Source organism: Papaver somniferum, chromosome 1 (genome assembly GCF_003573695.1).
Source record: "Papaver somniferum cultivar HN1 chromosome 1, ASM357369v1, whole genome shotgun sequence".
In the NCBI taxonomy this organism is placed as follows: Eukaryota; Viridiplantae; Streptophyta; class Magnoliopsida; order Ranunculales; family Papaveraceae; genus Papaver; species Papaver somniferum.
The window spans coordinates 168,507,669-168,525,041 of NC_039358.1; the positions used below are offsets into that span (position 1 = coordinate 168,507,669).

The following is a 17,373-nucleotide window of genomic DNA, read 5'->3' on the forward strand; positions in this document are numbered from 1 at the left end:
TTAGGAAAAAAAACATAATGCAAAAATAAAAGTGTGAATGATCCCTCGTAAAAAAAAAACCCATGAATACATATCCCATGCAACTGATAACATTAAAAAGAAGAATGCTACCGGGAAAAAAAAAAATCTTACAAGAACTTGAAAGTAACATTTCCGCGGGCTCATTAAATATTCGCTGCATAGAGATGTAGCTAGGGCTGTCAATGGGTACCCATTATCCGGACCCGGTACATTAGGGTCCGGTTCCGGGTCCTAAAATTGGACCCATTAGCTACTTAGGACCCCACGGGTAATTACCCGATTGGACCCGAATTTAAACGGGTCCAAACGGGTAATATCCATTGGGTACCCGCGGGTATCGGGTACCCGTTTATTCATTCTTTTATTCATGTTTTTAGCAAAATTATAAGTATTTTTTCTAGTTTTAGCTTTGATATTTTACTCATTTAAATTTTTTCTCTTACATTTAATCTTTATTTAGTACATTCATAAGAAATAATAATAATTTTTTATAAAAATTACTTAAATCCAAGCTAAAAAGATAAATATATTAAGTTTTTGAGATTTTTTAAATAGTTTTTTTTAGACCCAATGCGTACCCGGAACCGACGGGTACCCGGGTATTTAAACTGGTCCGGTTCTGGGTCCACAAGTTTAGGAACCGGACCCGGAACCGTTAGGAACCGGACCCGACCTTTATAAGTAGGGTCCGGGTCCGACTCTAGTGATACCCGGGAGGACCCGGACCCGTTGACACCCCTAGATGTAGCTTAAAGAACTGCTCACTTAGAGCAAGTCTTATGATGGAATCCAACCTATTCCAAGTGTGGAAAAACCATGGAATGTCAAGTCTAGTGGCTTCCAAGTTGGGGCTTTTCACAAAAAATCCAAGGAAGGTTCCATGGTTTGGTGGAAGGGTTCGTGGAATCCATCTAAACGCCAATAAGAATAGCGCTAAACGCAAATAAGATTGACGCTAAAAAAACGCCATTAAGAATTGCGTTTTTTTTTTTAATTCGTAGATTTAAAATGAGTTGTTGAAATCTAATGGCTGAAAAAAAACTTCATTCTTAATTGCATTTTTTTAGCTTCATTTTTAATTGCATTTTTTAGCTCCATTAAGAATAGCGTTTCTACTATTCCGCCATTACACTTGAAGATGGATGGATTCCACCATAAGACTTGCTCTTATAGGGAAACAAATCCAAGAACATTAGACACGATAGTCACCGAGTTGTTATCATAAGATGATTACCCGAATAAATTATGAGCTTAGATTACGCAAAAGTTGGTATCTTACATCAGTACAAGATTAAAATTACTGCAAATTTCTCAATATTACCGAGAAATACAGCTAACAAAAATAGATCGCAAAAAAAGAAGAAAACAATAATGACTAAAAAAATCGCTAATTATACAGCAATGGTGCTGGTAAAAAAAGCAAAATAAAAATAATCTGATAACCTTATGTACAAATCCTAAATAAATAGATTTACAAAGAGAAAAAAAAAGTAAATCACACAAACAAGTGCAAAAAACCAAGGCGGGATCAATCCTCTTGAATCGGGTTGAGATCTCGTGAAGCTTGGCTCTGCCATCTGCATCACACCAAAGGTTCAAATGCCGGGTAACTTAGATTTTTAACAAGGAGAAGATCCCCAGCATGAATCAGAGACTGCAGAGTTGTGAACTAAACTAACCTCGTGATAAGAAATCTCGCCAGTGGACTTAAATTTGCAGAAAGTTCCGCAGTTTGGTTCTTCTTCTCGGTTGTTCCCTTGATATTTGAATTTTCCTTTTCTTCCGCAGCCGTTGTTTTCTTTGTAAACACGTTGGTTGCCAATTCCCGAAGCCCCTTAAAGGATGAATCCTTCGAGCTGTAAAACTTGCTCCAGTTTAATTATTTGTGTTCAACTACAACATTGCTCAGCTGGTGATAGATGGAAAATAGAAACTAAAACATAAATGAATTTTGTGCACCTTCCCAGTTGTTCCAGCAACTTGCTGACAAACAATTCACATGAACCCGACTTCATTCGATCGAGATGCACAAGCGTCTTCACCACATCCCGTACAGCCGTTGATCCTTCTAACTCATCACCAACAGCCTATAAAAAAGATCAAGACATGTTACTGACGAAAGTTTGGTTGTAAGTTTGTTGTCTGTAACTTAATGCAGAATCAGAAGTGATTACAGTGACCCTAGTTTGCCAAGTTTGTATTCACCTCTTCCAATGACGGGATTAGCAAACTTGAAAATAGAGGAGATGCTGCTGCAGCAGCAATTGTTGCACTCTCGTCTTCATCACTTGCTTGACGAGAACGAGGAAGTGCTTTAGGTGCATCATAGTATTCACGCGAACTCCTGAGAAGGTATAGTGTCATCCAGTGTTGATAGCAAGAAGAGTTCAATTTTGCAATCTAGTTACTGAGTGAAACAAACAAGTGTAGAGCAAAAGAATGTTCAAAAGTCGAGCCTTGCTAGGTAACATTTGATAGATCGTGGGGTCTCTTTCTTCTACAAGTAAGTTTTGAGGCCCTATATTAATTATTTAATTTATTTCAGAGGTTAACAAACAAGTGGTCATTAAACACGCAGGACTGAACCTGATTTTGTTATCTTGTGCATCTTTGTTGTACTTGCTCACGGCAGACCTATCTCGAGAATTTCCTTTCCTCAATGCTGCTTGCATTGCAGCCTTTGCCTACATTTAAAGATGTAATCCATGGAAATTAAACAAACAAAAACCAGTGGATCTTATGAATGTATTGCAAACTACCAAAAAGACGACACCAACCTCTGCAAGATTAATTGCACTATCTTCAAGGGACGCACTTGACGATTTTTCTTGAATTCCCAGTCTGGACTTTGGAGTTCGAGGAGGAGTATCAGATTCATCATGTTGCCCACGAAGAACAATAGTACCACTAGTAGAAGCATCGTCAAAGTAAGTACTTCTGCTGCTAGACTGCAGAAATACACATTGCATCAAATGCCTCGTCATATAAACATAAATACGTATAAATTCCAGTTCATGGCAACTATATGAGAAAAGATGAATGCTCCCGTACCGAAGTACTCTGGTCACCAAACATAGACGTCTTCACTCCCCTTGGACTTCGTACAACAACAGTTCCGGAACCACTAAAATCATCCTGTGTATTGGACACTTCAAACACCATTAAAAATTGAAAAACACAAAACGAGTTGATCGAGTAACAAAAAACAAATTGATTTATATTCTTGACATAAACATGTCTCACATCATTGAGGGAATTATCTTGTATTTCATTGTCACGCCGGAATCTAGAATCTTTCCCAACTGAAACTTCTTGTGATGATTCATTAACAGAACCTCCAGAGGCAATCGGTTGGTTCCCTCTGTCAAGATTTTTTCTTGGAGAATAACCATAAGAGACTTCTGACTTCTTCTCTCTTGTAGCACCAATTTGTGGTGGCTTTACAGCACTACGGACTGTTCCAGTACCCATTGATATAGTTCCTGAACCTGCTGATATAGTTCCTGTACCCCCGGCTCCACCCATACTAAAGTCCCAACCAGCATTTTTGAAGGATTTTGTATGACTGAAACACAGAAAAACTAACTTAGAACAATTAAACAGAAAAAAAAAAAAAAAAAGAATAACAGACCTAAAAATGTGATTAACCTGACTCTGACGGTGTCATCATCTTTTGAGTCTCTGACTCTCACAGTACCCGATCCATCATAACCACTAGGACCATTTCTTGTGGTTTCTTCATCTTCTTCCTTTATCTGGTATTTTGGACGCTCTCTAAAGAATAAGAAAAGCCGGCATAATTACTAAATAAGCCAGTTTCATGCAATTTACTAGAATAATCATACTGTACTGCAATTGTAAACTCATAAGCAAGCAACATTGGCACAACTTGTACCTTATCCTTTCCAAAAGCTTGGGACTTTTTCTAGCATTCCTGATAAAACGATGCTTAAGTAGTTCCTTAGCACTTGGCCTCTGAAAGTAAGTGGACAAAAAGAGGGTTGAATTTGTTTCCCAGCATTTAGCCCAGTATTTCTCTTTTCTGTACCTAAAGCTTTTTGATATATAAGATATATAAATGGACCCATAATTACCTCAGCAGGTACTTTCTTCAAACATAATGAAACAAATTCTTTCATAGGCCGAGAAAAATGCTCTTCAAGCTGCATAATACACAACAGCACCTTACTAAGTAAATGAAGAAGCTGTCTTTAAGTAAACAGAAGATCCAAATTGAAGTCACAGAAGAACAGTAAACCTGAGGTGGATTTTCTCGAGGTATGATGAAAAGAACCCTCATTGGGTGTAGATCTGCAAGTGGGGGTTCCCCTTTTGCCATCTCAATAGCAGTTATCCCCAGAGACCAAATATCTGCCTGCACCAAGAATAATCCGACCTTATTAAACATGTGATGGGATTTTCACTGACCAAAAGAATGATCATCATATTCCAGTTGTACCTTCTCATTATATCCGTCTGAGTTTTGAATAACTTCTGGAGCCATCCAGAATGGTGTTCCTACAAATGTCTGCCACCAGTTAAACATATTAGCACAGCTAAATAACACTCTGTTTTAAGTTTGTGTGCGTGTCCAACTCAAAACCAATTGGTAATGAGTGAAGAGGCACAAGATCCTTATAAACTGATAAAAGTTGCCTTTGATTGTCCATGTGCCACTTAGGACTATCGTCAATACTCCTCCTCATCCCAGGCAGAAATACATCACAACCTCGTAATTTTAATGAGTCCTCAAAGACTCAAGACTCTCACAGGATAAAATGATAAACAAAAGATAAGGCCTTCAAAAGGTAAAACTGGAAGTAAGAGCTTGACCTTTCTCCTCGAAATTGTTCGCGTTAATTGGGCAGAAACACCAAAATCTGCGACCTGTCACAAAAGTAACTAATGAGTGACAAAACACACAATTGATGAAAACCACATGCCATCGATTATCTATTTATTTTTCAATTAGTCCAGGTTGATGATGTTAGACTTTAAAAGAGAAAGAGATGTAGATGCATACCTTAACATCTCCATTCTCTGAAAGTAAGATGTTTGCCGCTGCAAAAATTAGAACAACATGGTAGTTTAGAATCCTTGGCACAATAATCAAAGAGATCGCAGTCCAGAGTGCATAAGAAAAGATTTATTGAATGCTTCAGTTTTATCTAGTATAAATAAGTAAATTACTAAATTTCAAAAAAAACCATGTCATACAACCTTTAATATCTCTGTGAATTTTTCCCTCATTGTGAAGGTACTCAATGGCATGAAGCAAGTCGCGTAAAATGCAAGCTATGGACATTTCATCCAGTGGCTGACCTGGTTGAATCTGCAAGAGCACGTGTAAATTAGCAATCTATTTTTCCATAGCCCCATCAAACAGGCGTACATAAAGAAGCGCATAAGAAAAAATTGGTGTTGTCCTCATTTAATGGATAATAAAACCAAGGAAATGATCCATAGGCTTCCCATCTTTTCTCTGGTATTTTAAAGATGAGTCATCTAACTGGGGAGATATATTCTTTTCCCCTCTCTACAATATCCGATTAATAGAACCAAGTGAATAGTTAAAGTGCATACAAGGCAGACCATTTAATCAACATTACAACATTAGAGCTAAATATTTTCTCGGTAGTTGAAAAAAGACAGGAATGGGATAACATATAAAAGGTTTGGCAAGGGTGATGAATCTATGATGTTACCGAAGAAGAAAAGATGACAAGTAAAGGTGTTGTTCAATCTATGCTTCTCAAGCTAGTAACTGAGATAATGTTATCAAAAACATAGAAACAAGTGAGCTGGAGTAACCTACTAGGTCAGCGACGGATCCACCAGCCATGTATTCCATTACAATCCACAGTTTGGTTTGGTTGAGGTAGGAACCATAGTACTCAGTAATATATGGAGACCGGCATTGGGATAAAACTGATATTTCCTGGAGTAAAAATACATTGGATGAGCAAAGAACAGCTTCAACGTGACAAAGAAGGAACCATTATGTTGAAGTGTGAAGAAACTACCTTTTGAATATCTTCAATTTCATCCTCTCTGCACAAGACCACAAGAAATAAATAACCACTTGGGACAATTTTTTAGTAAATCTCAATAAAGTTGAATACTTATAAATCCATATTTAAGAGGAAAGCCAACTTCAGAGAAGGGTCTAGGTTATAGTCCAAAGAAGAATGGGAGAAAAATGATGTTGAAAATGTTTTGTAAGAAACTAAGATCTAAGAACATGTACAAGATGGGTTGGTAGTACTGAGGGATGGAACTAAAGTACATAGGGGATTCGCTAAACCATATTTGAAAAGTACATTACTGAAACTGACATGTCTAGGATGGCTGAGGGCTTCCTTCCTCAAACTTCAACTTCAAGCATACAATTTCTTGGGTTGCCGAAACTAAAAAGGTTAAAACTAAGAATAAACCTAATTCTGAAACATTTCATGATCTGATGTGCTTGCTGAAACAGTTAATACTACTCTGTAAGGCTATCGGAGAAAGAATATAGAAGAGAAGACCAGCAGAATAAAAGGGGTAAGTACGATGTTGTATTGGAAATTCACTTGAAGTAAAAGTCGGCAGATGCGTGACTTGTGTTCAATTCACGGTAATTTCCAATTCAGATAGACTCTAGAAATCAAATGGTAGCATATATGCTAACAGAAGTTGATCGCCCTGCATTAAATATTATCAGCTTCGCTTTTGACTTGCTCATATAGGGGAATGGTCAAACCTACAGCTTTCTTTTAGTTTTATGCAACTACACATCATGACAGAAATCCAAAATCGAATTGTTCAACTAATAAATTAGTGGAAATGATTATGTACATGCTAGTAAACATAGAAAACACAGGGTCTGACAGATGAAGCAGAAGTGCCAAAACAATTAAACATTAGAAGCCAAGTTACACTCACGCTTCCTCTAGATCAATAACTTTAATAGCAACATCTCTGCTGAGGTCCTTATCAAACCTGTAAAGAAACATAAAGTACAATAATAAATTTGTGTATCAACTTACTATCTCCATTCTCCAACATGAAATACGAATGCTAAATAACATTAACAGCTGAACCAAATAATGAAACTGTTAACGATAAAACTTTACCAAATAAAAGATAAATCTAACTAAAAACAATCTCGCGGTATTGAGTGTGTAAGATATGATAATGAAGTTTAACTGAAAGTCTTGAAACTAGGGGTCTTTGTCACACAGTTGGCGATACAAAAAAAAGTTGCATTAGTAAAATAAAGACGTGCAGCATAAGAACTAAAGTATGCAGTGTTACTGCTTACAAATTCCAAAGCAACCTATAGTGAAAACTGAAACTCTCAAATTGCTGAAGATTTGTAGTACACGAAACTTTACGCATAAAAAAGATTTTTTATAGGCAGTTTATAGAGTTTGGAGCTGATAATTTGACGAAACCATATGGCATATATATGCGTACTGAGGTTAAGATTCTGATCCAGGTTCATGCATAAGGAACAAGTATTCCTATTTTTCAAGTAAATTTGTTCACTTACAGTCGAACACACAACTTACTCCTACTAAAACATCAACATTAGATATTCAGTATGAAAAGACGCAATCTTGCCTTGTGTTGCCAAGAAACTATTGGATAAAAATTCAAAAGGGTTCTCAACAGAATTTGGTGTATGCAAATCAACAAAATAGTAGTCATTATGTCCAGTTACCAAATCTGAAATATAAAAGATACCAAGATTGAGTACTCACCCTTTATAAACATCACCAAATGATCCTTTTCCAATCAATTCAAGTGAATTGAATCTGGATCCAATGGCATCCATTATTGCTGCAGCATCAGCCATATTTGCAAATATAACCCCCCTCCTTACTAGCTTAACTAACTAAAATACAAAATGGAGAGGTCTGGGGCAGTAAACCCAAGTCAAATCCTGCAAAACTTCTTATATTCTTCTATACCCTCTTCATCGTCACAACCACAAAGAACCGACATTGGCTCAATATATCAAAAAGCAAATTTATGACTGCAATATAAACAATACACAATATATTAAAATCAACAAAATAGTCAATTTTTCAGATAATTTGAGATCTAATCAACCCCATTATATATCAATTAACAATGCTAGTGTCACTTAAACTAAAAGCCAAGAAATTTATCTTTCAATTTCATTGTTTCATTTGGTAGACAATGGATACTGACATAACCCACTAACAAATTAGAAAGCGAAATTTGCAACACTTATCGTTTCGGAATCAACAGAATTAAAATCTAGGGTTTCTCATTTGTCTAAATTAAGATCGTATAAGTGTGTTAGTTAACTATTGATAAAAGAGATAGAGTAAAATACCTGAAGCGTATAAAGATTGTTTTTTTATGGAAGATTTGTGAAGCACTGAGAAGGGAAAACCTCGGATCTCTGTTTACTCAGTCGGTTTCTTTCTTCCTCTTCTTCTTTTTATCAGACTTTAAGTTTTTGAGAGAGATCGGGAAAAATATTACTTCAATGGTTTTGAGAAAGAGAATTATGAGCTGTTTTTTCTTTTATTCTTTTTTATATTTCCCCTGTAAAAATATAAGAAAATGGTTGTTAATACTAGGCGACGGGTCATGAAACTGTTAATGTTGTAGGCTTATTTGGATTTTTAGACCCATTTGAGGGATTCTAGTAGCATGTGTGTGATTTGATTGGTCTAGTTTTAGGGTTTTGGACGGCTAGGGAATGGGTTTGATTGTTTGATTACAGATATTTTAATCATCATTCTTACTGTCAACAGTTTAGTAATAAATTACAAAATCTTACCATTAACAGTTAGTAAATTAAAATAACGTGATTTTCTTTTGGTTTTTTGTGAATTTTGTCTTGTAATATGGTTTACAGTTGTTTCTTTTTGCTTAAAAAAAACAGTTATTACCTCAAAATTAGAATTACTTGCGTTTGGATGAGGGCATGAGGGTGACTGGGGAAATATGGATGATATTAATACAGTATTGCATGTGCCGCACCAAAACAAGGCCGAAAGCAAAGACTCCAAATAGTCAAGTTAACATATTTTTGTTGTTCTTTTTATCGAAGGAATTCATGATTTTCAAAATGAAAACCAATTCAAAATATGGACAATTACCGGGGTTGTGTACTGGGGCCAATGTGGTTGGCTTTTGTTATTCCCCTGGTTTGGATTATAAGTTTACTCAGAATTTTCATTCAAAAACATTCTTCGAATCGAACAATCAGCAGTGAAGAATCAAATTAAACACTTGGAATCAAATTAAATTTCTTCTTAAGAAGGAAGAGTAGAAGCGGTGAATCTGAAGACTGAGATATAAAACAGCCTACTACCTTGGATAGGAATATAAGAGGGTTGCACAATAGGAAGGGGGGGTGTAGCGCTAACCTCTTGTCTTTAAGAGTATCTACTCAACTCTTGCATAATGTTCGACTGTATAGAGTCCATGTCAAGATTAGCTTGGCTTGTCTCGTCTGTCATTTTAAGCAAGGTATGAGCTTAATCAAAGTATGGCATGCATGATCCACAGAAGAGAAGCATCAGATTAATTAGCTCTGGAATAATAGTCAAACCACATAGCGATCTTCTAAACACTTGGAAATTTAGGAGGATATTTTATTTCAGGTACATTACAACTCGCAAAAAAATTATAGTAATATACATGATACTCCCTATGCTACTGGGACATAATTTGATCTTACTTCAACAAATGGTGAATATGACCCATGCTTAAATTAAAAGACATCCTCTCCCTCCTGGCTCTGGCTCTCTGTATGGACTACAGATTTCTCCATCTATGAGGACAGAAATTGCAACTTTAGTCTGATTTCTCTTGGCTCTTCTCATTCCTGAGAAGTATTATGCTGGAATGAGGTAAATGAGGTAAAATATGGTAGTTAACCCCTGTTTTTGCTCTGCAGAAACCTTTTGTTCCCGTCAGCCCGAGCAGATTGCTTTGATGGACTTAACTTCCGTAATGAGGCATGCATAAGCATAACTGGAAAAAGAAGTAGGAAACTAAGATGCAATACAAGAAAAGTAAAGCACGTTTAACGGCTTATACAAGTGTAGATCCAACACAAACCTGCATAACCGACGGCAATCGCCCAAAAGGTAGCTATCTGAACGCTGGAACAATACAGAATAACTGCAGTTGCTGGAAGAACAGAACAGATTTTATTAGTTCAAAGCCATCTGTCAACAAATTATGCACAACCATTCATTAATGAAAACATTTCCATATTTCCAACCTGTTAAACGATTTCACAGTACATACATTTTGTAAGTTATCAATCTAATTGCAACAAAGAAACTGAACGAGAACTTGGTAGCAACTATTTCGGTAAAGTGAAATGTATAGGCTAATCACTGCATATTTATATATCTGTCAAACACGTAAATACCTAGAAACAAGTATACTGTAAACATGAAATGACAACGAATATTGCGGAAAGAAAACTCGAGGTGATCTTCCAGATAAACACGTAATTTTCCTATACGCAGCAGCAAGTTGGACACACATGCACTGATTATTTGTGCCAGTTCTCCTCTTCGCAGTAAGCCTTTGATTTATCCTTGTGTTTATTTATTCTTTTTTTGCTTAATCATGTAATTTTATTACTCAAAAAAAACAAAAGAATACAAGCCAAGACATCAAGTCATAGGCACAGAATTACAAAAAAATTGCAAAAAGCATACAAACACTCAAAGGCTGTACCCTACAAACTAAACATTAACTGAATATAATGCTTGCTCACACTCCATACCCCCCAAAAAAACTGGTTTCTCCTCGTAGAAAACCACCTCACCTCTATCTAGAAGAACTCCTTTCTTGGCCATCTTATCGGCAGAAAATTTAATCTCCTGGAAAGAATGTCTGGAAGTAGTTGTGGCAATGTACTGCTTGATCTGTAGCCATCTATTCACAATCATCCAATGTATTCTACCACTTATAAATGCCATCAAAACTGCTTTAGATGCAAGACTAATATTCAGCAGATTAGAATCTAATATTCAGCAGAGATACATAGAACACTTAAGAATCTAACACTCAGCAGATTGAATCTTAGGTAGTACTTGATGGCAATGATGGGAGACTGTATTTGCCTGATAAACTAATGCCAGCAGTGAACGACCACGTCAGTGCTAACCCATAGTAAGTCAGGTAAAAAATCCTCTGTGCAGATATTGTTCTCTGCACATGATTAGGTATTTAGGTTGACCAACTATCTTCTATCTTCTATCCGTGGTCCCAAGTTCCGATTCTAAATCAAGGATGCTGATCCGCTCGTGGATAGACCAAATTCATCACACTCACCAGTAATATTTGTGTTTTCTTAAAATCCAGTGACTAACCCTTTTCTAGTTCTTATGTTTTCTGATGTCCATGGTTCTGAACTCAGCAAAAGATTGTTTTTAACTCAATAGCCAAACATTTACAAATTAGTACTACTCTCCGAAGAGATAAATTGTGAAGTGAACTTATGTCTAGTTGATCCCGTGATTCTCCGTGAAGATATTCTTTTCAGATGCAGCACCTCATAAATCCACAGCCAATATAAATTCAATTGAGTAATCAACTTTGTGTAAATAATATGATTTGAACCATAGACAACGGCATACACTTCACCAACTCCACAAGTGAAATCAATGAAAGCAATTGCAATACTTAATGAGTATGGTAACATGTCAAGTGCAGACTAATAACAATCGAACTAACTTTAAAACAGGGTGGCAATCGAGATAAAAACTCACCACATTGAGCAAATCGAACCAAAGTTAGCTTTAGAGATGGATATGCTTCCAAATTCCATCGATGACTACAATATCTAACACCATCCCAAAGTGCTAAACCAGAAACCAACCCTAAAAGAGAAACGGGCATTTGATACCTGAAATTCACCAACATAACATAATTTAATCCAATAATTAAAAATTAAAATTCAACATAAACAAATTAGAAATCAAAACACAATTGAGTAAAGTGCAAAGAAATTACAATGAACACGCAAAGAACAAGACAAGGAGTGTAGCATAATTCCGAGCATAACGCTTAATATTCTCATGAACCCTAAGTTTAGCTTGTGAAGGAGTAGAAGGAAAAGAGTAAGAATCAAAAGAACCAATAAATCCAACAGTCCAAGATGGGGTGTTCCCTGAGAAATCATCGGTTGTGAGTTTAGCAAAAGGGTTTAGAGTGAAAAGAGAGAAGATTATTGATAAGTAAGAGAAACTTAATGCAAATAAAGTATAATTAATGGTCGACGTTGATGTAATCGTTGAAGACGATGAAGATTTTGTGGTGCTAGAAGCGGCGGCGGTGGTGGTTGTTTTCTTATCACTTTGGTTGTTGCTCGAGTAAGAAGAGTGATGATCGAGATTTGTGGTTCGTTCATCGAGAATTTCGAGGTAACCACTATCCCGAAGCCATGATTCGAAAGCTGGTTCTGGAACACTTAGAGATAATGGGTTTGCGGAAAATACCATTTTTCCTCCCAAAGATTGAAGAACGACCTGTTGTGCTTTTGGTTGGGATTAATTGGGAGAAGAGAAGAAGATTGTGTTTATCGGCTCTGACCAGAGAGAGGTCCACCTGTCCAACAGTCCAAGACAATGGCCAGGCGGAAGCTCAATTTGACCAACATTTCCAAGGGTCCGTTTGCCACTCAAAGTTAGCATGGATGATGACATTTCTAAGGGTCTGTTTGGCATGTCAGTGTTAGCAATGCATGACATACATTGCCAACTACATGTAGTTATAATGTATTATTAATGTCATGTATAAGGCCTACTCCTATGCACTATAACCAAAAAATCTATTTGTGATATCAGGTGGTATGGAAAACCAGTCGTGTCAGTGGTATAAGAGTTAAGCGATTGAATTCTCATCGAAGGATATTTATTTATTTCATCAGCGATGGAGACCCTATCACTAGATATTTTCTGAACATCGCTAGATGTTGTTTATATCGTCAATGTTCGACTCAGTATCGCTAACGGTCGACTCTATACCGCCTATAAATACCACACTTCTGAATAATCAAATCGGATTTGCCAAGTATGAAACTTGTTATCTATCTTTCAAGATACAAATTCTACAAGAACGAGTCTCGTAATCGATCACAGTTATTATGGACTTATCTATTAGAATTGGGTATGTACTACTTGTGTTATTCCTATTATAAAGATAAACAATATAATGCGGAAAAATAAAACACACAAGATACCTGAAGTTTTGTTAACGAGGAAACTGCAATTGCAGAAAAACCTCGGACCTCGTTCGGATTTGAACAACGAACTGTATTAAACGCTACAGACAATAGCCTACTATCATACTTCATATTGTAATGTAGTTGATACCGAATTCACCCTCCAAGCAATTCGTCTGCAGCCGTTCTCCTTAAGTCTCTTGAACCTCGCAAGGCTCTACGCAATCAATTCCCTTAGATGACGTCCTTTACATCCTAAGAGTTGCTTCAGCCTAAGTTAAGAATTTTGATACAAATCTGCCTCTAACATACAAGCCTATTTGTTTTCCCTTTAGATCGAATAGATCAAGGCTTGGAAATTTGTTCGCAATAGATAAGCCTAGCAAACCTCACAAACCCAGAACACTTATATTCGGTTAGATGAGAATCCTGGATTCTTAACCACCTCTAAAGAACAATCGTGAACTAACCAATTAAGAATACTTTTCAGATATTTATCTTGAGGAATCACAAAGTGTGAGTGATAGACACATTTTTGTGTCTGATTTTACCTCGATGTTTGTATTGTTAGAACTCGATTTTTGTACTAATATTGTGTTTTTATGTATTTTTAGGTATTTTTGGAAATAAACACTTTTGGAAAAATCGACTCGAAAAGTTGTCTAAAGCACCCGGAGGAACGTGTTATTCAGACTCTCACTTTTGGATAAGGGGCATCCCAATTACTAAGGGGTGTCCTAATTACTATGCCCACTCAGACATCAGGTTAAGGGGCACCTTCATCTTCAACATTTCAAATTCAAGTTTCTGGCGGGAAAATCTGGTTTCAAAAGAACCAGAATTAGGGTTCGGATTTTGAAGGTGTTCCGGTGAGACTCAATGGCTGCAATTGTTTGGGAAGTTTTGTTTGAGCATCACAGGCATGGTATGATCATCGGAATCGACTCGGATTGGATGGATAATCGTGTGGAAGAAAATAGGGAATGTGCATTTTATTTCTTTGAAAACCCGAGACTGTATTTTGGATTTGGAAGTTGTCTAGGGAGATTCAATCGCTGCGATATTTTGTGTTGGGCTTGTTGCATCAAAACAGGACTTGTAAGTCCATCAGAGTCGAAGAAATTTGGCTACATCGTTGGAGAGAAGAAATCAGGGAGTATGTGGATGGTAGGATTTTCTGGTTGAAGATATCTCGGGATATTTTGGGATATAGCTGGTTGTGGCGTGTGTCTGGAAGGTGTTTGACTCGATATAAGGACGTGTAGGATCGTGCTGAAGTTTGCAAGATGTTGTTGACGCATGAAGAAGAAGAGATTAAAGAAATTATTCTCTTGACTCATACGGAATTCATTACGAGAAGATTTGGAGTTATAAGGGGAGATTATTGGTCCTATCAAGTATATATAGGGTACTGGTGAAGCAGAGATGCTATGGAGAGTTAGGGGACGAAATAGAGGTGAGAAGTCAGAGTTGCAGAGCTTGTCTCTGCTGCTGCCATTGAAAGAGAGAACGAAGAACATAAGACCTTTAAAGACAGTCGTTGTGCTACAATGACTGTGACAATTTGTTTCTATCGTTCACTGTAACAGTTATTTGTAACAATTATAAGTGTTACAGAACCCAGTTTTATTATTTTTCTCCCATTTCATTATTGTGAACACCTTTTGAGCAATGAAATCACACTTTGAGCGTGTCTCCAATATGATGAGCTAGACCCCATCACTGGGACGACGGAGGAGGTTGTTTTTCACCCATGTGGTAATTAAATTAATTCTTTTATAACTATTTGCATAGAATTTAATTTTTTTATGATTTCTATTAATTATTTGTTATTTTGTCTGATGTTGCATGCTTAGTTTTAATTACTTTTGATGTGTCATGCTCACAACTTACAACTAATGTTTTATGAAATCTACTTTGGCAAAAAAAATAGAGTTATTGTTTCTTTTGTCTTGAGCTATAAATGTATAGGATTAATTTATGAACCCATGGACATGAAAAAACAGTAAAATCCTGAGTCCCAGTAAATTCTTCATCTTGTGACCATATTTTGTACATATCCTCTTTATTTTTATTATTTTAGTTTATTGATTCCTAAAATCAATCTCATCAAGTCCGAGTGAATAACAACTCTACTTACCACTATCTAATATTCGATCAGTGAGACGAAGAGAACTTTGCGATTTTTATTTATCTCGTTCCTGAAAGAGATTACTAAAACCTCGGTAACAGAAATAATAAGATCAGGATACACGAATTATCAAGGTAAAGATAGTCGGACATGGCTTCACGAATCCCTTAGTGTAAGTCTTTTAGTCGTAGGCCTAATTATGTTTCTCAGAGGAAACCTTAATCAATAAAGGGCGATTCTAGTAATCAACTTGGACACAGAAGTGTCATGGATTGATTTTCCCAGTTAAATGAGTCTCTTTATATATAGATTTTCAAGACCGATAGTTGCTTAGAATTCAAGCTAAGATAACTTGAAAATTAAGCAAACACTTTCTATTTTTAGATGAAACTCTAGTTAGGGTTTCAAGTAAGCATGTGAGAAACTTGTCTTAAAATCACATAAAAGAATATACATTGTGGACCGGGTTCCGGAACCGTGTAAAATTATAGTTCTTGGAAAATATGCCTTCTGAACTTATAAGCAATGAGTTCATTTAAACACTTGATACTTGAATCATGATACACATACATGTGTTTTAGTGATCATAGATGTCTTCGAGGTGTTTATGAGAGTCATAGCAATGTTAAACATATTTATGAAATAGTTTTTGAATATCTGCTAATATGTATTGGGACTGTTTGTGAAACGGTTCGTGAATTCAGGGCGCTACGGTTCGTGAACCGTTCAGTTATTCTCAAAATCAAATGTCTACATTTCATGAACTGGGTTCGTGAACCATTGGTTATTTCACAAATTTAGATCATCAGAGTTCGTGAACTGTCCCATCTAGAACTCTGTGATTTGCGCATTGGGTTCCTAGACCTACCTATATTCTGAAACTTCAGATATCCATGGTTCGCGAGATGGTTCGGTAACCTACCCCGGGTTCATATTTCAATAGTTCTCATACACTCTATTTTGATACATTCTCATTTGCCATTGATGTAAAATACCATTGTTGGGAAATTTTTAGATTTTGTGACTACTATTTTTCCCATAGTCTACGTAATATGAGCAGTTCAGAGGATCATATACTAAGTAGTATGGAATCCTCAGTTGAACTGATATCGCTGAGTTAATAAAAGATATGTTCGAAATGAGATCTACTCAGAAGATCATATATATACTAAGTAAGTAAAGATACTTCGTAAGAGCAGATACTAAGAAAACAAAGGTACGTCTGTAAAACAGATAGAAGTGAGAAAATAAGCTAAATAAAGAGATATCTCATGTGAGCATATAACTCTGAAAACAGAAATCACTCAGTAAATAAATAGACAAGTGAGAAGATAATGTAAGTGAAACTAAGTTAACAAATCACACAAGAGATTACGTGGTTCGGTTAATCCTAACCTACGTCCACGGGTAAAGATGATAAGTTTATTGATGATCTTGGTACAAAAAGGTGGAAGAACTCCATTAAAGAAACTATGCAGCTCATAAAGTAAATAGTAGAAAGAGAGAGCCTTTTCCTTAATTCTTAACCAACCAAATTTCTCCCTTCTCTTGAGGTAAGGATGGGTATTTATAGCTCCACATGCATCATGTATATCTTTGATGTCTTCTTTTCTGTCGAGATTCGATGGTCCTTGGTCAATATGGTACCTTCGTTGGCCGCTCCCCGTCTCCAATCAGGCAATGCCACCTTAGCTTCCTCCACGTGCCATCGTGAACTGTGAAACCTCCGTACAAGTTGTACCTCCGTTGGTCGTGTACCTTCGCTAGTCAGAGGATGCCACCTTAGCTTCCTCCACGTGCCATCGTGAACTGTGAAACCTCTGTACAAGTTGTACCTTCGTTGGCCGCGTACCTTCGCCAGTTAGAGGATGCCACGTACCCTGAGCCCACGTGTTTGAAGACCACGCCTTTGCATTAAATGTTATACAGACTGCTCAGCTACCTCTATCAAACAGACACACCCACGTGCATATACTATAGCCTATTGCTTAACAATAAAGCACTCTTG

General features: G+C 36.6%; 2 protein-coding genes across 2 annotated transcripts; both read right to left on the bottom strand.

Annotated features, from left to right (window-relative positions):
- Nucleotides 1-1,251: 1,251 nt before the first annotated feature.
- Nucleotides 1,252-8,614, bottom strand: LOC113307631 (germinal center kinase 1-like). Its single transcript, XM_026556083.1, has 21 exons — nucleotides 8,369-8,614; nucleotides 7,767-8,041; nucleotides 6,946-7,002; nucleotides 6,045-6,072; nucleotides 5,837-5,959; nucleotides 5,242-5,353; nucleotides 5,045-5,082; nucleotides 4,855-4,908; nucleotides 4,481-4,549; nucleotides 4,280-4,396; nucleotides 4,116-4,184; nucleotides 3,917-3,996; nucleotides 3,670-3,795; nucleotides 3,265-3,586; nucleotides 3,073-3,156; nucleotides 2,799-2,969; nucleotides 2,608-2,705; nucleotides 2,227-2,365; nucleotides 1,981-2,108; nucleotides 1,701-1,877; nucleotides 1,252-1,598 (listed from the first exon to the last, which is right to left on the bottom strand). Exons 2-21 carry the CDS (start codon nucleotides 7,859-7,861, stop codon nucleotides 1,550-1,552), a joined length of 2,136 nt encoding a protein of 711 aa, XP_026411868.1. The 5' UTR covers nucleotides 7,862-8,041; nucleotides 8,369-8,614; the 3' UTR covers nucleotides 1,252-1,549.
- Nucleotides 8,615-9,551: 937 nt separating this feature from the next.
- LOC113307641 (PRA1 family protein H-like) lies at nucleotides 9,552-12,613 on the bottom strand. The gene is made up of 4 exons (XM_026556093.1): nucleotides 12,025-12,613; nucleotides 11,781-11,917; nucleotides 10,111-10,182; nucleotides 9,552-10,023 (listed from the first exon to the last, which is right to left on the bottom strand). Exons 1-4 carry the CDS (start codon nucleotides 12,510-12,512, stop codon nucleotides 9,923-9,925), a joined length of 798 nt encoding a protein of 265 aa, XP_026411878.1. The 5' UTR covers nucleotides 12,513-12,613; the 3' UTR covers nucleotides 9,552-9,922.
- Between the last annotated feature and the right edge of the window lie 4,760 nt (nucleotides 12,614-17,373).

What these genes read in the sequence shown, in the direction of transcription:
- LOC113307631 (XM_026556083.1), bottom strand. Translation starts at nt 7,861, where the DNA reads ATGGCTGATGCTGCAGCAATAATGGATGCCATTGGATCCAGATTCAAT. An exon ending in GAACAATTTCGAGGAGAAAG is followed by an intron (nt 4,550 to 4,854) that starts GTCAAGCTCTTA and finishes AACTGGTGGCAG; the next exon opens with ACATTTGTAGGAACACCATT. An exon ending in GATGACACCGTCAGAGTCAG is followed by an intron (nt 3,587 to 3,669) that starts GTTAATCACATT and finishes TCTGTGTTTCAG; the next exon opens with TCATACAAAATCCTTCAAAA.
- LOC113307641 (XM_026556093.1), bottom strand. Translation starts at nt 12,512, where the DNA reads ATGGTATTTTCCGCAAACCCATTATCTCTAAGTGTTCCAGAACCAGCT. An exon ending in GGTTCGATTTGCTCAATGTG is followed by an intron (nt 10,183 to 11,780) that starts GTGAGTTTTTAT and finishes CTGTTCTTCCAG; the next exon opens with CAACTGCAGTTATTCTGTAT. An exon ending in GATTGCCGTCGGTTATGCAG is followed by an intron (nt 10,024 to 10,110) that starts GTTTGTGTTGGA and finishes TTCTTTTTCCAG; the next exon opens with TTATGCTTATGCATGCCTCA.